Here is a 24550-nt window from a genome sequence, read left to right as displayed (position 1 = left end):
AAATCAGAAATGATTTTAGGCAAAAAAGAAGGTTTGACCTTCAAAACAACCCTATCTTTGTGGAAGATGGTAAAGGGTGGCTTGGATGACAGTGCCTGCAACTCGCTGACCCTACGGCTGATGTTAGAGCTACCAATAGGATGACTTTAAAGGTTAGCTATCTTAAAGGACATGTGTGCAGTGGCTCAAAGGGTGCACACATTAGGAACTTTAAAACTAGATTAAGGTCCCAAACCGGAACCTGGAAAGGAGATGGAGGGAACACATTAGTGAGCCCTTTCAGCAATTGAGTCCTCAGTGGAATTTTGAAATAGGAACATTTCTCTGACGAGCGCTTTTAAATGAACAGCGCTGCCAAGTAGCCTTTAATGGTACCATCGGAGGACAGATGGACACGTCCAGAAGGTCCGAATACCACGTCTTTCTGGCCCAATCCGGTGCAATTAGGATCATGTGTTTCCCGAATTTTGTCAACCTCCTGATTACATGAGGAATGATGGGACTGGAGGAAATGCGCACAGGAGTGGAAACCCCCAGTCCACTACGAATGCCGCTCCTAGAGCTCCTCTTGGGGGAAATTCCCTTGAGCAATATCTTATGCACTTCCAATTAAATTGGGTCACAAACACATCTACCCCAAAGCGTGAAGATCTCTTGAAGGATTTCCTGAGCGAGTTCCCACTCATGGGAGACTGTGCTCTGTCTGCTCAGAGTGTCCCCCGCCGTGTTCTCCTCTCCGGCTAGGTGAACTGCCGATAGGCAGATTCCTTCTTGAATTGCCCAGTACCAGAGCTGCATTGCCTCTCTGCACAGTGGTAGTGACCCCACACCTCCTCTCTTGTTGAGGTAGTACATGGCCACTGTGTTGTCCGTCATTATCAGAACACTGTTTCCCCGTACAGAGGGCCGAAAAGCCTTCAGCGCTAGTCTCATTGCTCTCAGCTCCAAAAGATTTGTGTGTAGTTTGGACTCCGATGGAGACCAACAACTGCTGATAGATTGTTGGCGTGTGCTCCGCATCCCGTGAGTGAAGTGTCCGTCACTACTGTAATCTCTGGCCATGGTTGCCAAAAATGTACTTCTTTCAGAATATTTTGCTTGCAGGCCCACCACAGAAGATTCTGTGAGACTCTGGTTTGAATCTGAAGTCTGTCCGACATCTTTCCTGAGAATTGGGACCATTGTGTTCTTAGAGTCTCTGGCACCAGAAAAATGAAGGATGCCATGAGGCCGAGCAACCTAAAAAAAAGAAATCGAAGGCCGGAAGACTCTGGGCACTCTGAAATTTGGTGACCATCTGAAGAATGTCTTGAGCCCTCACCTTGGGTGGCAAACTCTTTCCCAAGGATGTATCTAATACTGATCCATTGTACTGGAGCCTTTGAGAAGGTGTCATATGGGACTTCTTGTAATTGAGGGAGAAGCTCAGTCTGTGAAGGGAGTGGCAGGTAATGTTGAGATGATCCAGGACTTGTTTGGGAGAATGCGCCCGGATCAGCTAGGTAGGGGTAGAAGTGAATCCCCCCTCTCCTGAGACTCGCTGCCACCACCGTCATCAGTTTGGTGAAAACCCTCAGGCGGAGGTCAGCCCGAATGGCAGAACTCGAAATTGACCATGAGAACCGCCAACAGGTAGTTTCTGTGCTTGTGATGAATTGACAATAAGCATCCTAAAGGTCCAATGACACCAACCAATCCTGGAGTTGGAGGGCCTGAAGGATCTGAGAAAGTGTGACCATCTTGAACTTGTCCTTCCTGAGGACCTTGTTCAAGTATCTTAAATACAAGATGGGTCTCAGTCCTCCGTCCGTTTTGGGTATCAAAAAATAAGGGGAGTACCAACCCTTGTTCCTTTCCGTTACATGCACTGGTTCTATAGCACGTTTCTCTAGCAGGGTTACAATTTCCTGTAGAAGGAGCGTATCGGGAATCCTGAGAGTGGTTCCCAGGTGAATTGTTCTGAGGTCTCCTTATGAAAGGAAGGCAGTAACCGTGGGCTGTTTCCAGAGCCCAAGCATCTGAAGTAATGCCTCGCCATTCTTCTAGATGCTGAGACTGTCATGATGCCTACCCCCAGGCATCCGGACCAAGCCCCATCAGCCCTGGGAACAGGCATCTAGACATTTAGTAAAACATCAGCAGCCCCGGCTAGGGGCTATCTGGGTTCAGTCCTGGCGCCTTAGGCGCCAGGCTCATAGTAGAAATCAGTCCTGGCGCCTCAGGCGCCAGGCTCATAGTCATTACTTACCTCAGGCAGACTATGCTGCAAATGACTCCAATCCAACATGAAGCCTGAAAGGGACTATTTTACTACAGGAACTATTTTTTACTTGGGTGTGGTTCTAGGGACTTCTTACCTGGGACTACTTTTGAGGCTATTTAAACCACGCTCGACCAGCAACACACGCTTCGCGTTATTCTGCATCCAGCAGCGTAACACTCACCGTGCCTGCAAGTCAGCTTCCAGACCTCTGCCACGCCCGTCCTGAATCCGGAGCTCCTAGAGAGGACGGAAAGTAGAGGCAAGGTTAGAAAACAAACTTTATTCCAGTTTCTCACCTGATTCCGGAACCATCACATCTCAGCACCTGGAAAGGACATTCTTTCTACACGCGTCGCATCGCCAGCTGCAGTGCTGTGCCATACTCACCAGTCCTCACAGCACCTTTCGATCCGGCGCTGCCTCCATCATTTCTTTGCCGGGCTCTGGCATCTGGGGACAAATGAAATAACCAGGTGAGCCGAGAGAGCCAAAAAATACAATCTCTCTTACCACCATAGACTTACCTGATTTACCACCGGAGGCATTATTCTTTAACTCTTCACATCTTCAAACGCTGCATCTGAAAACTGGGAGAAAACAACACGTTAAATACATGCATCATTTACCGGACAGCATCGGGTAATACAGACTCTTACCTGAACGCCATCTACCGCCACAAGACCATCTTTCTTGAACTCCACTGCAAGATAAGAAAGGAATGGGACAAGAGTGAACATCGGACATATTGAACTCTATGAACTCTATACTTACTGGTCTTCGCCAGGAACTTCAGAGTCATCTCTCATCCGGAACTCCCGAATGCCTTTTAACCAGTGAAGCAACTGGTGTCTACGCACCCCTGCAATCCACGCAGGATGGAGAGCTCATCTTTCAAGATTATAAGGTGAGAGTACTGGAAGGGGATTTCTGAGGTGATTAGTGGGGAGAGCAGGGAGGTGCCATCACTAGAATCCATGGGTGGCTAAATTCCTCCCTCCACTTGCAGGAGAATCCTTCTCTGGGTCAAGCTGACGAGATTAGGAGGGCCAGTCCAGTCAGTCATCTCTGCACTACGCATCACGTTGGTGGAGGCCGCAGCAGTCCGGGTCCGACCAACGCCCCTGTGGGAGCCAGGTGAGCGTAACAGAGACAGTCTGCCCCCCACTGGAGAATTGTGACTCAAGACCTCAGAGTGGTTTTGAGGCGGCTGATGCAGTGGCCAATGATAAAGAGGCTGCTGCTTGAGCTGGCTTCGCACCTCTACCTCGTCCACCACGAGGAAATCTTATCTGGCCTCTTTGACTGGCCATTCCTCTCGCCCTTCCAATTGAGGAGTAGTAGTGAAAAGATCTACCCCTCCAAGGTTGTGCACTAGGACGAAAAGGTTGAGGTTGCCTAATAGTGGTGCCTAAAGATTTGGCAGCCGCCTTTGAGGCCTGCAACTTCTCAAGGCTCTCGTCAGCCTTGTTGCCAAAAAGATGAGACCCGTCAAAAGGCATGTTGAGAAGTCTAGATTGCACATCAGGTGCAAAACCAGACTTCCTCAACCACTCAAATCTGTGCATAACGCGTGCTTGTAGCCATGGTTCTGCTGATACTATCCGCAGAATCCAAACCTGACTGAAGAGACACACATGGCCTCTTTGCCGACCTTAATAATAGCTAAAAAGCAGTCTCTTTCATCCCCTTCGGGAATGTGCTCCGACACCATGGAAATACAATCCCACAATTGTACGAAAACTTAGCGAGGGCACAAGTGGAGTTGGCAGACTTTAGCGCCATGCTCCCTGCAGAAAATCCCTTCCTCACCCATGCATCTACGCGTTTGTCGTCCCTATCAGGAAGGATGGTAGGGTACACCGCTTGTTTGGAAGTAGCAGTAGCTGCCTGCACCACCAGACTCTTCGGTGTAGGGTGTTTCGACAGGTAGTCGGGGTCACTACTGGAAGGGCGTTTTTTTGTTGTTGTCAAGTTCTTGTCAACTGCCGGATTGGACTCCGGAGTCTCCCAGTTCCTAGCCACCCTTTTCTGCAATGCTATATTAAAAGGCAAAATAGGATCAGATTGTGGACCCTTGTCCAGAATGTGAGTGAGGTACCCCTGCTCTTAAGGCAGTGGAGGTCTGCTCCAACCCATGTATTCGACCACTTTTAACATGAGCTGTGTGTATAATGCATCCGCATGCTCACCCGCCTCTAGTTTTCCAAACTCAAGTTCGGGCGAGGTATCTACCCCGCTTGCTGTTTGCAAGTTATCATAAAGATCCTTCATTCTGGACTCTTCAGAGATAAAACTCTCTGGTACATTGGGAGTACCATACTGCAAGCTAAATCATCCTCAGATCGCTCCTCATCTTCAAAAATTGAACTAAGAGCTTTAAAGAATTCCTGTTTAGGAAGTGGAGCATAGATTTGTTCTGGTTTTTGGATAATGGGCTTCGTCAAAGTCGTCGATGATTTCTTTCTCGGCGCCGACTTAGGATGGGCGCTCAGCATAGACAGCACAGCTGGCAAATGTGGCGCAAATGGCGTCAAAGGCTTCGGTGTCGATGTCGACATCGAGGGCCTGGCGTGCGTTGAAGGCACCGCTGGCGTCAAAGGTGTTGACAACCTCAACTTTTCCTTGCGTCTCGTATGATCATCGGATCGAGTCCTCGAGGGCTCACTTAGCGTATCAAGCCTTTTTCCCGGGCTCAAGGGTGTGCCGGATTTCAGACGAGACCTTTCCTTTCCAGCTTCTTTCGAAGGCTCGGTAGGAGCATTGCTTTGTTTTTCAAAGATTTTTAACATTTGAGCCCTAATGGCCTTCCCACTCAGCCGCAGTGGACTTTTAAGTAGGACAAGCAAGCCTATTGGTGGAAACGTCCGATGATGAAGTCGCCGAAGGTCGACCTAGGGGCCTTCTCTTCGATTTCTTCGAGGACGAAGAAGAATGGTGAGAGCCACTCCTCGAACTGGATTGCTTGGCTTTCTTCCTCCGAGGAGAGTCGCCTCTCGACTCGTCGGTCGAAGGTTTAGCGGATCGGGAGGGGGATTTTTTTGTGGTTTTTCCTACCTTCAGATTCCCCTTCCGTTCCCTCAAGGCTTTTACAGTCATGCACTGGCATTTTGAACAGTCAGAGGTGTTGTGGTCCACTCCGAGGCACCACAAACATATTCGGTGCGGGTCAGTGAGTGACATTTTTGACCCGCAGTCACGACACTTCTTGAATCCGGACTTGAGAGTCGTCCGAGTCGATGAAGAAGACATACTCGTTAGAGATGATGGTAACAATAGTCACAAGAGGAGGCACAGCGAATCTCACTCGTAGCTATTGCTGTCACAGAAAAACGGAACTGAAGCCAACTATATGCCTTCGATGACATCACCCTCGACGAAGGCCTTCGAGGGACATCGACTCGACGCCATCGAAACAGAGCGCCCTCGCCGAAAATGTTTTCCAAAGCAGCTGAAGCTGGACAACAAGTGTCAAAGATGAGGAATACGTGGGAGGACACAATCCATTCAAAATTGCATTTATACATCACTAGTACACTTTGTAGATTTCAGAGGTTTGCAGAAAGGAAAGATTAAAGGAAGGACAAAGGTTAAACAGGTTCTCAGAGCATGTGAGCATTTTAAATCTTCCAATGGAGTCTAGATAAAAAACCTTTCCCAGCAATACTAGCTTAAATCCAATGTATCACCTATGAGGGACAGTAAGAATCAAACTCAAATGGAATACAAGAGTCTGCAGGGAGCCAGGAAACCCAAAGTCAATTGGTGCAAAGCCTATGGAGCTGAGGCACTTCTTAGATAGTAAAAGTCTTGCATAAATTTAGAGAGTTTGTTGAAGGAAAATCACTGTAGGGTCAAAAGTTGTTACACTTGTGAAGGTTATAGCTGAAATCAACTCTAGAAAAGCAGCTACTGCAAGTCTCAACTGAGAAGAGCAAGCTACAGACACTGAGGTAAGTACCCTAAATCAGAACAGTACCTTAGGTTAGAAGAAGAGTGGTCCAGCTGGCTTCTGTCTGGTTGCCGCGATACAGATCCTGGGTTCCTTGGCCTCAGTCGTGGGGACAAGAGGGAGGACGTCTGGGGATTCCTGCGGCAGCAATTTGGAGGTCGGCGGCAGCTACAGGCTTTCTTCGGGTGAGCAGCACTTTGCGGTTTCAGCGCGCAATAAACAGCGCCACCGCAGATCTTGGATACCAGTTGGGCTTCCTTCACTCCTTGAGTCCTGCATTCTGGTGAGGTGACTCGAGCTTGGGTCGCCCTGCTTCTGGAGGGTCCTTAGGAGACTCCTGGAGCTTCTGGTCGGATCACAGACCTTGCACTTGAGTACGGATTTCTCTACCCCTGGCACTCGGTTCTTGCAGCAGAGAAGAAGTACAGTCAGTCAGGGAAGATGGTCCAGTGGAGTTCGTCTGAGGGTTATTTGGTCCCACTAACCCAAGGGAAGAAGCCGTCTCTTCCGGAACTTCCCTTGTCGAACAGAAAAAGAAGTTTCAGCACAGCAGCAGGGCTTCACCAGGCAATTCAAAGGTCCAGGAGGATGCAGCAAGCTTCGTTCACGGTTTCTTTGCCGGGTTGTCCCTCCCAGTGGTCGACTCTGCCTCTAGTCCCAAAACCCTCACCTTTTAAGCAGGTTTCTCCCATTCGTGCACAGCCTAGATGTCCTTCAAACAGCAGGGAGGCTGTCCTGCAGGACAGCCAGCCAGTCAATCAGGACTGGGTGCATTCAGGCATTCCTAAAGACAAAGGACAGGGGAGTTTCGCAAACCTCCCTCGCTTCCTGCCCTTCCAGACACATTGGAGCCAGAGGCGGGTTTCAGTCAAAACAAACAAAGGGCTCAAACCTGGCTTGGCGCGCAGAGTAAAACCCAAGAAAGACCTCACAAACAGGAAATGGCGAAAAAAGAAGACCAGGGCCGTTTTGACAAAATGGTCACCCATGGGTGCTATACTGCAGCTGAGAATTCAGCCTGCGGTAGAAACGCACAATGGTAGGAAAATGAAACCACTGCCAGCACCATTTAAAGTAGGGAGGGTAACATAACAAATGTTACATGAATAGGTAGGATAAGGGGCTACTAAGTAGCCCCCCAACACTCCACATAAAATGGTGTGTGCTGGACCTACAGAGAGAAAGGTAAGCAAAGTCAATTTCACTTTACTATTCTTGGGAACGGTAGTTCACAAAAGAAATGGTATTTAAACCTTCTGAGAAATCTAACGGATTTCTCTGTGACACTGCATTGAAGGTGCTGTGTGTCACCATACAAAACGTAGATGCCTATGGAATATGTCAGAGTCCAAAAACAAAAGAAACATATAATCCAAATCAGGTCAAAAACACATGAGAGAAAGAGAAAAAAACGCTCACTCACTCCAGGGTTAAAATTAAAAAGTTGTTAAATCCAGCAAAAGAGCTGGGGTCTCTAAGGTTGAAGGGAATTAGCACAGAAATGAGAATTCTCCCTAACTGGGCCCGACGCCCTGGCCGCTTCAGTCCTGCTTCGGCACCTGTGTTCCACCTTCGAGGCGACGACGGTGCTGACCACCTCCACCGAAAACCTTGGAACGGCCTCTGTAGGCCTCCTGGGTCGTGGACCAGGAGGGCTGACGGTACGATGAGGAGCCTCCACCAAAACCCTTTGTCGATCTGCAGACTTTCCGCCAGAGGCGCGAAAGCAAGAGCAGTGCTGTTGGAGAGTACCCAGGGCACGAGCCGTATCAGTCTTGATGGCCTGTAAGGACTCATAGACGGCCTTCCCGAAGAGGTTATCCCCATCGAAGTGCATGTCCAGTACCCTTGTCTGGACCTCCTGGTGGAAATTGGTGGCCTTCAGCCAGCCTCAACGTCAGAGGCAGACACTGTTCCCCATCTGCCGGAAACCTGTGCCGGCGATGTCCAGGGCCGCTGTGATGGCATGGTCCGATGCCACTTCACCTTCCTGTAGGAATGCGATTGCCTCCACCCGCTTGTCGTCGGGTAGGAACTCCAGAATCGGGCCCAGCATGTACCACAGTTCCCTGTCGTACCTGGCCAGGACCGCCAATGTGTTGGCTGACTTGATGGTCGAAGCTGCAGAGTAAATGACCTTCCTCCCCACAGCGTCCAACTTCTTCCCCTCGCCGTCCGGAGGGACAGAGGACGATGATGAGGGGTTAGATTACCTCTTCCTCACAGCAGCCAACACCTCAGAGTTCGGCAACGGCTGCGACCGTAGGCACTTGGGTGCGGACTCCGACACCCAGTACTTTTTCTCCAGCCTATCCCGCTTAGCCGGGGCCGAGCAAGAATTCTTCAGGAGGGCTAAGCCTTCCTCTCACACATCATCCAGAAGGGGCACTGCCATGATGGTATTCCTCTTGGCCTCGCTCCTCTGGTATAAGAAACCCTCCTTCTTGGTCTCTTCGGTCGTCAGCTGGAAAAGCTCAGAAGCTTTGGCGACCATGGCATGAAACAACCCCATCTCATCCGGTGGGGATGCCCTCGGTTGCAGCAATCTGCCCGCCATGACGAGGTCGTCATCGTCATCCGTCGTGGCCGTGTCCGTCCCTGTGTCGATTGGGGGGGGGGGGGCACCTGGCGTGTGTGTGGAGGTTGATGTGGGGGCATCAGATGGCGCTCCCTCTTTTTAGCCGGGAGCTGCTCCGGAGACACTGGGGCCGGTGCCTGCGGCATCCTCTTCTGTGTAGGGTCGAAAGGATGTGCAGGGATACATCTCTCGGCTGAGCCAGCGTGGTCGGCACACTAGGCCCCGCGCCGTCGTCTGTGTTGCCGCCGTCGTCGTCGTCCTCCATGTCCTCATTGGACCGTATGCATAGACTCCTGGTCCTCGTCCGATGACGATACATCCATGTCTTGGGGTACGGCCTGTGGCTGGCCTGGGACTTCATGCCCCCCCCATCCCTCTTGCACCCTGAGGGGACTTAGCCGTCTCCGCGGCAGCATACTCTTCTCTGGTGTGCCAGGAGACTTTGCCACCGCCCCGGCTGAGGCCTCCCGCCTCGGTGGTTAGGGACACCCTGGGCACAGTAGGGGCTACCTTTGCAGGGTCAGCCCCTTTGGCCTTCGAGAGAGCGGCCGCCACCAGTTCAATCATCAACAACAATTTCTCCTATGCTGCCTGGGCCTTCTTGGGCAGGTCGGCAGCCTTTTCTTCCACCCTAGGCTTCTCAGGCTTCTCCCGCAGTTTAGCCGGGTTGGGCGACTTCCTTTTTGAGGATGAGCTCGATCGATGGCTGGCGATGGAGGCAGATGGAGACGTTGATTTTACCCTGCCCATCGAGGGACCCGCTTGTGCGGCGACCTCGAAGGAAACATACTTGCAGTGCTTGGCCTTGTCTTGGGCCCCCACGGATGGAGCACCCTCAAAGGACTTAGAAGCCCGCTCTTCGGATTGGCCGCTCCTAGGTGAGGCATGATCCTGCTTGGGGCACGGGGCAGAGGCCTTGGCGCCTAGCCACGCCGCCAGTTTACTGTGTCGATCCTTCGTCGTTCTCTTGGAGAAGCCAAGGCAGATTTCCCAATCACCTTCTTTGTGTTCCGGGTGAAGGCAGAAGAGGCATTGAATGGGTTTGCCCTCCAAAAACACGTTCCGTAGTCTGCATCTGGTGCAGAGCTTGAAAAGGGAACCCCCTTCCTTCTTCTCAGTCATGGTCGGAGGTGCGGAGTAGGCCCAATGGCGTTCTGGAAACTTCAATGAAAATATGACCATCCTTGCCCTTGAGGGGCGCTGAAATTCACTGACAAATGGATCTCTGCTGTCGGCATATGGAGAGAAGAGCACACAGGCTCTTATTTGACAAAAATAGAACTTTTTTCATTGAAAAACGCAAAGACTGTAGAATAGCTCACAAAGCAAAACTCAAGGACTCCCAACACTTGAACGTGTGGTAAAAATCTGAAGATGGTTGCCAGAGGGGGGGCTAAGGGAGAGGGCAGTCATTGGCTGGGGGCAGTATGACCCAGAGTACAGTGATTGGTTTAGAGAAATACAGTTTGTAAGTGAAAGTGAAACAGTTTTTTCTTTTACAGAGGATTTCCGGCCTGACAGCAGGAATATTTATGAGCATGTGAATCCATGCCAGAGCCCATGCTAGAGAATTATGTATTTCTTAAGACAATGGCTACCTGTCACCCTAGGGGTCTTAGCCCGCTAAATAGACTAGTGGTGTTATGGGTTTGTGCCTCCTTCCACCCCCTTCCACCTGTTCTTCTTGCACACACGGTCCCACCAGGCCCTTCCCTACACTAGGTCCCAAGATACTCTGCTGCTCCCACTACCACTACCTCCACTCCCAACTACTGCTCCCACCTCCATTTCAGTTTTATAACTAATGCACTCACTACTCACTCACACTCTACAAACCCCTTCTCTCCAGTAGCTTCTGCACTCCTGTCGCACTCTGCTCCTCTGGTCTCTCGAACATCCTTCTCCACAACCTGTCCAAACCCAACTGCAGCCTATGCTAAACAACTCCCAAGCTGCTTCTTAAATACCCCTTCCCCTCTCAGGATTTCCCAACTTACCCTATCAATGGCTTACCTTGCTCTCAGGAGGTGTGAAAGGGGAGAGCTTGGGAGACTTGATAAGGGCTTTAAGTCCTGCCCTCTTTTCTATGCAGCCATGCCGCGTTAATTCGTTTCTCCTGGTGTGTGGGATCCTCGCCTTTGCTGGTCTGCTGCCTTTGTTGCTGGGATGTCTTGCAGCTTGATGCTAGGGCCTGATGCCTGCAGCTTTGAGCCAGCTTCTGCTACCTTTTTTCCTCTGCACCTCTTTGCTTGTGGCCGCCCTCTTCTCTACGGTGTCCTGCCATGGTGCCGACCTAGCAGGTAAGAAGGTGCTGGGTGGGGGCCGGTCAGCACATTCTCTGGCACCACAGGGGGTCGGGCTCCATCACTCCCTCCCCTGAAAGGGCCGGATAAGTGTCCCTGTCACAAAATGAGTAATCTTTTCACCTGCAAATCTATCTATAATGCCAAGAAGCAAATATGCAGTGAGTACTACACAAATAAGTAAACAAAAACATTTACCATCCAAAACCCTTGTTTGCCAACTGGGACATAGCTCATTTAATATATATATATAAAACTCTTATGTCCTCTGCTAATGTTATCCTAAAATGCCTTTACCTCTCAATCCCCTATATATTCTGACCATGATGTTTTTAATGGAACAGTCCCGCACCAAGGTCAATATGAAAATTTGTTGATCGGACATAACTAGTAGTGTTGCTCTCTGAAAAGCAGACTCACCTAGTTGGGGTCCACCAGTGCGGAAGTTATCTGAATGTCTGTTCCTCATCTCTTCAATTCGAGCCCTGAAATAATAGGCAATGAGCAGGAGTTACATGGACCCAGTAATTTCTGTATCACAAAGCTTCCAGCATTCAGTTGTACATCTATTGTGATTTCACCATGGAGTTCTACTTCTCTAGTGGCTACAGACTGACCCCACTGTCCCAACAAGAACATGCATAAGTTGTTGATTCTGCCTTTAGTATGCTGATCCAGCGCTAAAGGAGAAGGATAAAGAAGTGTGGCCCTTTTCTCCATTGTCAGATTCAGATGCAGTCTCTGTTTCACCCATGCCTCAAAATGCAAGAACATTCTTAATTCTATAAGGGACAGAGAGGACAACCTCTCAAAGCAGTTTCTGCTTCGCCCCCTCCACAAACAAAAGTCAAGACTTACCGTGCTGCTACCTCTGAATCAGCCTTGAGTTTCTCATAGGCTCTCTGCATTTGCTCCAACTGCTCTTGCAAACGTTCCCTCTGCTCGTGTAGCTTCTCCCGGGCCTCCCTTTCAGCATGAAAGTCTACCTTGTAGATGTCAGCCTGCAAAAGAAAGTGAGAGAGAACGATTGTGAATGTGTGGAGGGTTTAAAGACGGTTGCAACACAATTTTATTGAGAAGCTGCATACACTTCAGCTCTAGGAAAGGTGGTTTTCCCCAAATATGCAAAGACTGTGGCCCCTACAACATAGGCATAAGATCTCTGGCTGCCTAGAACAAGTGCTCTTTAAGAGCATTTGCCCTGCCGAATTGGCAGCTTGCACCATTGCCACCTGCTATCAGTTGGGACATTATGGAAATTACAATGAACATATACTGTGGTATTACGTAAGAGTGCATTGTGAACATACTGGAGCATGCATCATGAAAGATTGCTATATGGGCATCCTGGGGAATGTTGCACAGCAGAAAAAAAACACAATGTCTGGTAGTATTGCATTATTCAGAGTGGAAAATATGGTTGAATGGGCCCTCCAGACTGAACAATACTATGCTGATTTGGTAAGGGGAGGTAGTAATATGTTTTGGCATTGGGATTATTATGTGTTATGCCAGAATTCCTATTTTGTGGATTCTAGGGCCACATTTTGAGGCCTCTCAACTTTCTGCTCCTAACCCTGTCTTTTTTGGATTCCTTAATATCTTTTTGGTGGCCAGAGGGACTTCACCTGAAGTCCCCCTGCCATTACATCCCTTTATACCTTAGACAAGGTAGATGGTATTGGGTCAACCCTCTCGTGCACCCTATTTCTTTCCTAGAGTGATCGTGTCACTGTATTTTGTTTGTAGGGAATAGGTTGGTGGTGGCCGTGTTTTTTGGCTTCACTAAGGGTGCAAGCCATTTTACTGCATTGGCAGCCCAATGCACCCTTTTGGTAGTCATTGTGGTACCAATGATTTTTATATCCTGCTCTCTGCCATTTTATTTTCTAGGGCATCCCTTTTTACAGGTGACCACAAAGTGGCCTCAAAATAGCAGTTCTTCCATGTGGACCCTTTCTGATGTCATAGATGGCGCACAAACCACTCCTTAAACACAGGAAAGGTCCAAGGGTTTTTATTTAATATTTGTGCCCCCACCACCCAGAGGGCTGCCCTTCGCTCTCTCTCTCTCTCTAGTCTCTGAGATTTCCTCCCCAATACACATGTCCATAGCCCCAATTAGTTCTACTCAGTGGTAAACCCTAAACGCTGGTAGTTTAATCGGGCTAAGGATGTTTTCATAAATGCCAGCTATCGGTCTCCATCTGGGACTTCCTAACTTTCACTAAACTCACCAGATGGTAGTGTTCTAATTGAAAGCTACTGGATTGTTCCTTGCACTTGCTCTGTTGGACTTAAGCTAGTTCACGCACACTCATGTATACCTCTACTTTTCTACTCTCGCTACTACAGCCCTTCTCTTGCTCCTCTCACCCCTTCTCATATTCCTGTGTTTCACTCCTCTTAAATCTAACCTTCACCCTTTGATGTTATTATTCCTCCAGCTCTGACTCACTATTCCTCTACTTGTCTTCCAAGTACTCTCCCCCCCACTACTACCCACTCTACAACACACCCTTCTGTCACTCATACAGTCACATCACACACACTCCTTATGCTAAAAAAACAATTTCCCAGTTACGCTCATTCGTACTGCAGTACCCCAGATCTCTCAAAGCCAATACCGTACCTTCTCCACACACCGCACACTGCATCTGTTGGGGTGGTCGATATTGGTCTCAATGTAGAAAAAAAGGTTTACATTGCGGGTGCCATATTTATGACTGGGGTAGAAGCGATATTGGCGCAATGTTGCAATCTGGTATGCATCTAGTATAGTTAGTTGGAATGGGATGAGTGTTACTATTAGTGTTATTTTGTGTGTTTGATACATTTTAAATTTGCATACACATAGCAACATGACGCCAATTATGCGGGTACAGTGTGAATACAATGTAGTTGTTCGATGTGCAACGTAGCGCCTAAAGATGGGAAGCAAGGAGTTTTATATGCACACACGGGAGGAGAAATCTGTGGATGGAGAAGCCACTATGAGGGGATGAGGTAGACCTGAACACACGTACACGAATATCTAGATATATGGGGGGGTTTCAAGGGAGATGTGCTTGGGACATTGGGGAAGAGGGGGTGCATGGTGAATACATGGGAAGGTCATATATAGCGCAGGTCTCCCACACCTGCGGTTTGTGTAGGCCGCAGAAGCCTGGGTTGTGAGATTAACTTTGTGTGGCATGGAGAGTTGGTCGACTGGGGTCAAAGGAAGGAGGAAGGCAGCTAACTGCATTTGACCAGTTGTGATAGTATCAAATGGTCATTTGAGGCTAGGACAACATTAGTAGCTAGTGGGTAATAGGTTTATGACTTGGTGCTGTTGTGGATAAGGGATATAATCTTCCTGAGAACATGGGAGCGTGCTATTCAATGACCAGGGAAGTCCGGCCACGTGGCAGGGTTGACTTGGGGCCAGTTAATAAAGCAAGCTCAAGAGGTGCCTAAAGGCAGAAGTGGCAAACGGTTAATGGGTTACAATTAGGTTCTCAGGAAGATGACTAGGATATGGGCCAGAGGCCATAAAAGCTGAAATGGCAGTCGAAAAAAATGAGCATGAAATGAGAAATACCAGGGATGCTAGCAAGTCTGTGAAGATAAGATGTTTATTGCTGGTTCAAAGGAAACTTTTTAATTTCTCCGCCTCCTCATTTTGATGAAGTGTTCTTGTAAAAGCCACATGCATTATACCCGGAGTTAGAAGTCTCCGACCAGATGGAACTTGTAATAAATCAAGATGGTTGCAGGTGAATAAGTAATCATGGGATGATGTCATGATCAACTATCGAAAGAATCAAAAAGGGGTCGTACTTGTAAATATATAAATATGATCTAATGTAAATGTATGTCGAAGGGGATGGTGTTTAGATGAATGTGTCCAAAAAGAGCGATGGGCACTTAGGGGGATTAGTGTAACTTTTGTGTAGATCGAGTTAGTTCTGTCTCTAAGGAGTCATCTCGATCCTCCCGGCCATTTGTATACAATAAACTTCCTTTACTGACAAATGTGCATTCACTTCTTGAGAGGTGGGTTTACAATGGGTAGAGAGATCGGAGGTCCGACCTGACACCTCCAAAATCTGTTGGTCCTTCATTTCTCCTTTTGGTCTCTTGATCCTCCACCTCCACTGACCTCACCTGGACAACCCACACATTCAGTTTCTCCTTTAAAGGTCCCTCCTATCCTCCAGATGGTTTTTCTAGCCCTGACCAATCTGGCCTGCTCCCCCTGCTTTTGGGGTGTGTGTGTGTGTGTGTTCCCACTGGTACCTCCTAGTATGCCCATGGTCTCCTGGCGGTGACTGCGCCAGCTGGCTGTTTCCCAGGTCCTCCCTCTCCGTCCACACCCATCCCTCAGGTTGTCTGCTGCTCTCCCCCCTTGATTCACTCGCTCGGCGCAGGTTCCCCACAGTGCAAGGGCCTCCTTTAAGGCGCTGTCCCCTTTCAACCAGTTTTGTTGTTATTCCCATCTCTCTCACTCTTCAATTCAGAGACATTTTTGATGAGAGATTCCAATAAAAAACAGTAACTAGCCTCCGGTGAATGTGGCATGGTTGGGGTTAGGGTTCAGCACAACAACATACTGGCAATGGAGGTGGGTTTGGGACTTGAGGTCTCTACATTGGAGCTTGCACCCAACAGTGGGGTTGACTCTGCATCCCCACTTTTGACAAGGCCAAATCACAGACCTGGTCACAGTGAGCACATTATGGCAGCCTCCATACTGGTCCTAACTGGTTTAGGATAGTTGTGGGTCCCTGCACTAGCCCTCTCATTTCCTATGGGGGGGGGCTTTGGCTGAGTGGCAGTTCCAGTGACCCACCAATAAGCTTGATTGGTCATCTGGGCTTCTACCTCCAGACCCTTTTTGTGATTGGCTGGCTGGCCTTTGGCCATGACCTAGAATGAATCAACAAATTGTTTGAGAGGGCTTTTTTGGGTGTCGACCTGTTTAGCTTTATTACCATATAAACTCTTTGTTATTTCTGTGGCTGACCATTTGTTTCAAAATAATCTTATCCTCTGGTTTGCTTGCATCGAATACGATGACTGGCTGAAAAACAGTTGACTAGGCCAGGAAGGCTCTATGGTCCTGCCTCTCCACCGCATCGATTTGGGTGGTAAACAAGAGAAGGTTCTAAATACACTGGGGACACAATTTAGATTACTGAGAGTTTCATTTACTTGCTTCATGCATACGTGGTTTATCACATACACTAACAAATCCTCTAAGGCATGCTCATGGTATAACACAGGACTTAGGGCCTCAGTAGCGCCATGGTTGCCGCCGATATTTTACCGTGTCCGCCTTGGTGGATGGCGGAATTACTGCCCTACTCCAAGGTGAGCGGGGGCGGTAATTCCCGATTCACCAAGGCTCTTCCCCATTCCCATTTTTGCCCCCATAGGGCATAATGGGAATGGGGAAGGTGCTAATTACGGTACCGCAAATTGCGGTACCGTAATTAGCTCCGAGGTTCCTTTGCAGCACCCTACTTTAACGGCTGGTAAAACCCGCCATTAAAGTCGGGTCCCACAAAGGGAACTCGTAGTAAGGCGGTAGGGGTTTACCGGTACCGGTGCCCTTACCGGTAAACCCCTACCGCCTGCCGTGTAATGAGGCCCTTAGTCTGTAAACCTCTTGGCATGTTGACTGCAAGGATTTATAATGAGATTTATGACTATAACCAGGGCGATACGCAATCATTTACACATGACCAAATGTTATATATAAGAGATTGGGTCTGTCTGTGTTTTTGTCTGCAGATTTTTGCTCCTGAAGAAGGGGAATATAACCCTGAAACGCGCTGAATACTACTGGCTGTTACTTGAAAATGAAAAGAATGATGAATAAAGAAAATTGAAAGATGCGAATGGAACTTTGTTAATTGAACATAGTCTTGTATTATGTTTAACTTTGCTAATTGAAAATAAACATTTGGCTGATATATCAGCACTAAGGTGTGCAGGGGACAGAAGTGTCCATAGATTGGACACTACACGTTTCACCTTTGGCCAAGACCTTTCACAGGGGTATTTATGTCCTGCCTGGGCCCCAACACACCCTCTTGCTGATGTGTTCTCGGAGGTGGCAGGTCTGCTGACCTGTTGAAGGAGTTTTCCTGCTGATTTCCACTGTTATGGCCATCTATTAAAGCCCTCACTTGGCAATACAAGCTAAGTGCAGTGGCTTGGCCTCATCACGGTTTTGTTTTTTTGCTTCCAGAAGTCCAGTCCAGATTTCAAGGAGACTCCAGGTTTCCACATCCTCTGGGTCTAGCCCTCCACTTTGGGACTGTTTCTGGGACGTTTTAATACTGCATCCTGCCATTTACCAGAAGGATCTTCAGCTTGGCTATGGGTTGCTGCAGGAGTCCAGAGAGGTGGTGTGAGTACGTCACGGTGCAGGATCTTAAGTTTGGGATGTTTGAGAGTGCCACCAGCCATAGTCTCCATCCTGGGACCGTTTGCTGCTGTGCTACGGTTTTTTGTTGTTCACCCTGTTGCTGGGAGACGGCTGTTCGGGTCTCCCTTCTTCATGGAGCCTTCCTCATGGGATCTTTTGCTCCTGGATTGAAGGTAGATGTCATAGGAAGAGCTTCTGTTCATCTCCTATGTTGCTGGGCCATCGTAGGTTCAGGGTGCCAAACCCTGAGAACCAGATCCTGAAAACTGCACCTGTGCAGAAGAGCCGTTTACTTGCCAGGTTGTTTCGGATCACTGCTTCCACCGAATCCACTTACAAGTACCTACCGCAGGGTCCTAAGAATGGTGATTATTCATGCTAGTCACTCATGGGTGCTCCCCTGTTCTGTGGTAGTGATTCCTAGGAGCAAGTCGTAACCGTGATTCCCCAAAGACTTCCATTGGGGACCGAGAGACCTGTCCAAAACATTCTATTCTGGGGTCCATCTACGGACCTCTGGAAGCCTTCCCTGGGGTTGATTGTTACAGCATCTGCCCCCATGGGGTAGAACTAAACTTATCTCTTTCAGTATGGATGGGTCTTGAATTGTTCCCATTATATCCTATGGAACTTTCAACTAACACTGGAGCTCTCCTTAAAGTGACTCTGGGGTACTTACCTGCCCCTGGACATTTCTGCTGGATCCCCCAGGAGTTCAGTGAGCTCTTGGCAAAGATTCACCATTTCAGTACCTACCTATGATTGTATACTCCTTTTTGAAGTCATCCCTTTCATTTGTCAGGCCTCGCAAATTCCAAACGTTTTACTAGCCGTACAGGTCTAGTTAGATACTTTATCTGCTTGCCCCCAAAAAAGGCCCTCACCCTTTCATGAAACTAAAAAGCAAAAAAAGTATTTTTGTTAAATGATGCATTTCACCATTGATAAATGTTATACTTGGCGCAATACTGCCACCTAGGGACAAGCCGCACACAGTGAAATGTTTATTTGCCATTTACTGCAAAGAATGTTTGTTTGAAGTGAATAACAAATGTTTCGTACATCCCTGTACTCACCATAAATGGCGAGAATCATGCAAATGTCCGTCGCCCTTCATAAAATCACCTTGACTAATTGAGTGGGCGAGTAGATTATTGTGAGCCCTGTTTGTCTACTGGTAAATGATTGTGTGACTGCATTTAGTAACAATGTGTATAATCCCATGTTACTGGAAAGTGATGTTGCTGAGATGTTCCTCGAATCTTGGCACCTTTGGCTAAAATGTATTGTGCTTCCATCCTCTCTGTGGCCTTAATGTATTGTTTTGGGCAACTGGGCATTGTTACTGTTATAAGGCCCAGGGAGTCTAAAGGAGGTGGTTGGGGAATTGTGTTTTAGGCCTTAGGGATTGTAAATCTATTTTTCCCCAGGATAAAATTGTATTTCCATTTTTCAATGCAATATGTGTTAGGTGGTGGCCACTGTTGTAGTGTAATAACAAGAGAATAGGTGAATTGGATACATATCATGTATTATGACTAAAGTACTTCTTCAAACTAACAGTCTTAAATGTGTAACGTAAGTAAAGTATATATTATTTCAGTATATCACTGTGGTGTAATTTCAAAATGTATGTGTGTCTACTAATTGTACCTCTGTGACAACCTACTACCCCCTGCCAGAGAGTTAAGCCTTGTCATTCTAACCACGCTACCCATGTTTAAGAGTGGTTTGGCTTCCCTTTCTTGTCAGGTGTTTTAGTCTTCCATCTTCTGTTAGCTGCTCTAGCATCCTCAACAGAGGGTGGTGCAAAAACCACCATAACAGTGTGTCCTTTGATTTTGGCTGCGCTGGACTGGTATGTTTTACAGGTGAAACATATGTGCAGATGGGGCAATCTGCACATTGGGGATATCAAACAAAAAATGTAGGACTTTGATGGGTACTGTGTTAGGTAAGAATTTGTAGAGTCCAATTGGTGTGGGACTTTACAAGACTTATCTCTTGGTATTAGGTAACCCACCTTTAAATATAGGATTGTACTAAACAAGTTGGTAGTGTGACTGAGCAGCTAGGCTTATCTTAAGAGGGCTAATGTGAGCTGTAGAGCTGTACAATGAAATTAGTAAATACAGGTATCCAATTAAACACTTACATACTTAAAGTTATATTATAAATATTGATTTATGTATACACACAAGGATAATTAGACAATCTTAAAACCGCAGCAACTAATAGTAACATTAATCCCAAAGTTAGGATTCAATTTCAACAAGTGCAATAAAGCAGGTGAGTAACTTTTCATAGGTTATACATATTCCAGCACATTGAGTGATGTGATTTGAGGTCAGTAATAACACTTATTTGTGATCACCATTGCAATATTGAGTTATAGGGAGGGAAAAGTTTTAGTTAGATCAGAACATACTTTGTACTTTGAAAAACAGTTAAGACTCTCCCAGAGGGATGTAGGCAGTCTTTTATCCCAGCAAAAAGAGTGTTCAAAACCTATAAGGGAACAAGCACTGCCAAAGCCAATAGGTTCAGAAGGGGGCCTTTAGGGAGCCAGGACAGCCAAAGTCAATGGGTTAGTTCAAAGTTCTGATGCTCTCTTATTAGAAGATGATGTGAAAAAGTCAGTAGTACAAATAGAAAATCATAGAAGCTCAAGAGGAGCCACCTTGAAGAAGCACAAGCTGAAAGGCCAGTGCACGTGAGTTGAGGTCAACTCTAAAGAGGGTAAAATAGCACTCCCCAAGCTAGAAAGCACCACAATTGGCAAAAGGTAGATGTACCCCAAACCCCACAGTACCTGTGAACTGAAGAATGTGTTCCAGCTGGATGCCTTCTCCTGTTGCAGTATAGTAGACCCTTGTTCCTGGTCCTTGGTCGTGGTGACGAAAGGGAGGATGTCTCCCGGGCTTCTGCAGCAGCACTCGATCTAGCAGCCTTTTGTGGTTTTGGTGCCTTTTTCTCAGCACCAAAGAAGAACTAACAGCTCTGGTTAGAAGTTACTTGATCCTCGGTCCTGGGGATTAAGATTTCCTGCTTCTGTAGGGTTCTCTGCATGCCCACGAATTATGGCCGGATTTGCGCTTCCTAAGACTATGAACTCGATGATAGTCAGGGGTCCCTGGGCATTGGGATTCTGCAGCCTTGGAAAGTCACAAAAAAGTCAGGCGATGCACCAAAATGAAGCTTGTCTTAAGGCTAGTTGGTCCCACCAGCCCAAGGGACGAAGTTGTCCCCTACGGGTCTTCCCACTCGAAATGAATACGGGGTCAGCACAGCTACAGGGCTTCAATAGGCACTTCGCAATCCAGGAGGGTGCTGCTGGCATCTCTTCACGTCTTCTTCGTCGGATGCTGTCCTCCATTGGTCTAATCTGCCTCTAGTTCCAAAAATCTCGCCTTTTAAGAAAGTTGCCATTCCTTCACAGCCCTAGGCTGTCAAACACCCAGCAGGGTGGCTGTCCTCCTGGACAGCCAGCCAGCCAATAAGAACTGGTTTCACTCAAGCACACTTAGAGACAAAGGACAGGGAAGTTTCGGGACCCTCACTTCCTGCCTTTCCAGACACACTGGAGCCTGTCCGGCTTCAGGGCTGAAGACCACCAAGGGCAAAATGCACAAAGGACTCAAACCCAATTCAAACAAGAGAGTAAAAGCCCAGAAGGTACTAACTGGAAAGAAATGGCGAAAAAAGAACACAAGGGCCATTTGGGGGAAAATGGTCACCCTTGCTCTACTGCAGCCGAGAGATCAGCCTGAAGATACATGGCACAAGGTAGTAAAAAAGAAACCACTGCCACCAGCAATTCAAGTTAGTTACTGTAACAGAATGTTACATGAAAAGTGGGATAAAGGAGTTACCATGTAACATCCCCCGGTACTCCACATTGGGTGGTGTGTGCTGGACCCAAAAAAGAACAGGTAAGACAGGAATCATCTTATCATTCTTGGGAACAGTAATTCAATCAAGAAAATGTAGTTAAACATTAATAGAAGTCCAAGGGACTTCTCAGTGGCACTGCACAAACGGTGCTGTGTGTCACAATGCAATGAATAATCTCCCTAACATACCGACACAAATTTAAGGGAAACTAGAAAGCAGGCACTGATTGGTCGTAGTATTTTACTGACAGAGGTGCTGGTGATCACAGTCTAGCAAAGGTCCTGACTACAGGGCTCACTATCTGGAAAAGGAATTAATGTATACTGTTCAGAGGGCTGTACAACCACTAACCTTAATGTGGGGCTATTACACCCAACCCAAAAAGGAAGTCAAAATTCTCTTAAGGTAAGTAACCTGACAGAGCAGTCATGTTTAACTCAAGGTAGGCAAAGTAGGCAGACACAGGGTACAATTAGTCTACATACTTATCCATAGAAAAGACACCACACTGGTATAGTGAACGGAGGATAGCACAGGGGCAACCCGCTGGTCTTGGAAACAAGACCACGCTGAGCAACAGAGGTTTGAATCCCAGATCCGCGCTTAGAAACCAAACTCAGGTAGGGTATTAGGCGCGTTATTAAAAAAAAAACAATTAAATAAATAAATAAAATACTGGAAAATACTCACCTTTATTAAGTGACACATGTGAGAAACCAGAAGGTGTCTCACCTGCTAGTCCCCAGGGATCTGTCATCCAGGTGGCCAGGCCACAGCCATTGCTTTTGGATCCAGTTGCTGGGGGTGGACCAGTGCGGGAGGATCACATGGATGAGGTGTCTTCGGGGAGTGGGACACCGGACAGTCAGACGCGGTATCCCCTTCCCTGTAACACCTTTTCCCCATCCTACTAGGTAGGATACTTAGGCACTCAACCCACTGCCCCTCTCCCAACACAAACACTTTCTGACAGACAACTCACTGTGGGAGAAAATGGACCGACAGCCGAGCTGTATACCCGACATGTCCCATCGCAAGGGTCAGGCAGAGCCGGGCAATTACAGATAATTACAAAACCTGACTTCCATCACACTTTCCCCCATCCCCCCCAGCGCGGATAAAAGCCGGAGCACGAAAGCACACTCTGAGCAAGGTAAAACACACGAGGAAGCAGCAGTTCCAAGATGGCAGTTGAATACGAGGACAAAGACAGCAAGACCAGAGAGGGTTGCAAGGAGGGAAGTACCCTTGACCTTTTTATGAGAAGAACCGCTACTTTCAAGAGCCCTCGAGAATAAGAAAAACAAGACTGGGAATTGAAGCTGAAGAAAGGTGCTTTGTTTGTCGAAGGTGCCCGGGGCTCTCCCGCATCGATAGCCGTGGCGGGGTGGAGCGATTGCCGCTGTGGTACTGTCCTTGGCTCCTACAACAAAGCAGTGCCAGTAAAGTCAGCACAGCCTTTAAGTCGGGAGACTGATAGCAGACCGGTCTGTGTTAGTACCAAAGTTGCAAGCAGCAACATTGTATGAAGAAATCTGCAAAGAATAGAGTGTGTGATGAGCAACGCAAATATAATTGAATATCCAAGGAGTGACTGAACTTCTGAAACCAAGCTACATACCATATAAAGAGTGGTCCGGCACCACTTGGGTGCTCATTTGAAGGTCTCTGTTAGGTATCTAACTGAGAGTGTAAAATTGTGAACTGTGAAATCGAAGTGGTTCTGCAATGGGTCAAGCTAAACCCTGCGCACATTCGAAAGTCTTTGATAACTGATACAAACTACAATTGGTCCGAGCCCGGTTGAGAGAGATTGTGTAAAAGGGATCTGAGCCTGGCTGAGGGGTATCCGGGGTGAACCACGAGTCACCTGAGAAAAGATATTCTGCAAGCATTGGAGAAGAGGATCTGAGCCCGGAAGAGGGGGATCCCAACTAAAAAGATTGTGGTATGAAAAAGAGCCCAGCTGAGGGGGATTCAGGGTGAAGAGTAACTCACCTGACTTGAGTATTTATAAAGGAACTTTTGTTTGCTTTGTACATCTGGCCCTTTGAATCAAGAGACTTTGATAACTTAAGAGACTTGGGTATGGAAGGCACTGATGTTGGTAATGGAACTGTGTCCTCGTGCAGAAGAAGCCAGGGAGTGTGCTATGCTCGAGTGAACTGCCTGGTCCTGTACTGAAAACATGGGGAAGGGAGGCCAACGGCCTGAACATCCTGACTTATCATTTTGTGAACACTTCTTTCTTTTTCATGAACATTATCCCACACTATTTGTATTTAGCTGTAAGGATTGGCAATAGGTTTTTTAGTATAGGCATTTTTATTTTGACAAGACTCCACTAGGACTGCAATGTTATTATTTTATGGTTGTAGCTTGATCCCATCTTAGATTTAGGACTAGATAGGCATTTATAACACCCTCGTTATAGTTCAATAAACACCATTGAACTGTGGTCACTTGTGTCCGTCTTACTTTGATACCATGCCATCCTTACATATGGGGTCAGCGGTGGGATGTGACTCAATTGAAACAAATTGGGGAACCCTACGATTCCAGAAGCTTAGCCATCGAGCCTCAAACCCCTCTGTTGCCACAAAAGAATCAATAGGCTTTGATATCTGTAGTAACAGAGAGGCTACTATCACTCCATGGGAAAAGAGGGATGATTTCCACAGACTTAGTTTTAATACCCCCTCCTGGGTGTTACATAAAATTGCTCCCAAAATCTAGCCTGGCCTGGAAGTTCGGTATAGACGTTCTAGCAGGTGTCATTGATCCTGACTTTTGGGGAGACATAAAGGTTCTCTTACAGAACCACAGTGACATCCCATTTGAAGTACATCGTGGGGACCAAACTGCACAAGGAATTCTTGAAAAAGCTCTATTTCCTCACTTTAAAGAGTAAACCAGACGAAACAGAGAGAGGTACCTTAGGTTTTGGGGAAGCTGAAAAACCATCTACCACTGAAGAGAAAAGGGAAGAAGATCTTACCATCTTTCGCAACCTGGCCTTCGCCCAACAAAATGAAGCATCCCTCACTGAGGTTTTCTTACAAAAAAAGTCCTGAAGGAGAGGGAGTAGAAAAGGGACGTCCTTTTTTCTTCTTAAAGCAAGATCTCTAGTTGTGTTGAATGTTTT

The 24550-nt window shown here is 47.5% G+C and overlaps 1 protein-coding gene across 8 annotated transcripts in view; it reads right to left on the bottom strand.

Annotated features, from left to right (window-relative positions):
- Positions 1-24550, bottom strand: part of IKBKG (inhibitor of nuclear factor kappa B kinase regulatory subunit gamma) — a 1113418-nt gene that overhangs the window by 140806 nt on the left and 948062 nt on the right. For all 8 annotated transcript variants that reach the window (XM_069645292.1, XM_069645287.1, XM_069645293.1 and 5 more), the window contains 2 exons: positions 11952-12094; positions 11514-11578 (listed from right to left, as the gene is read on the bottom strand). In XM_069645292.1, coding sequence (XP_069501393.1) covers positions 11514-11578; positions 11952-12094 — 208 coding nt within the window. The remainder of the gene's footprint in view (positions 1-11513; positions 11579-11951; positions 12095-24550) is intronic.

This window comes from Ambystoma mexicanum, chromosome 2p (genome assembly GCF_040938575.1).
Source record: "Ambystoma mexicanum isolate Mex_15411 chromosome 2p, UKY_AmexF1_1, whole genome shotgun sequence".
Taxonomy (NCBI): Eukaryota; Metazoa; Chordata; class Amphibia; order Caudata; family Ambystomatidae; genus Ambystoma; species Ambystoma mexicanum.
This window is presented reverse-complemented; position numbering and strand designations above follow the sequence as displayed.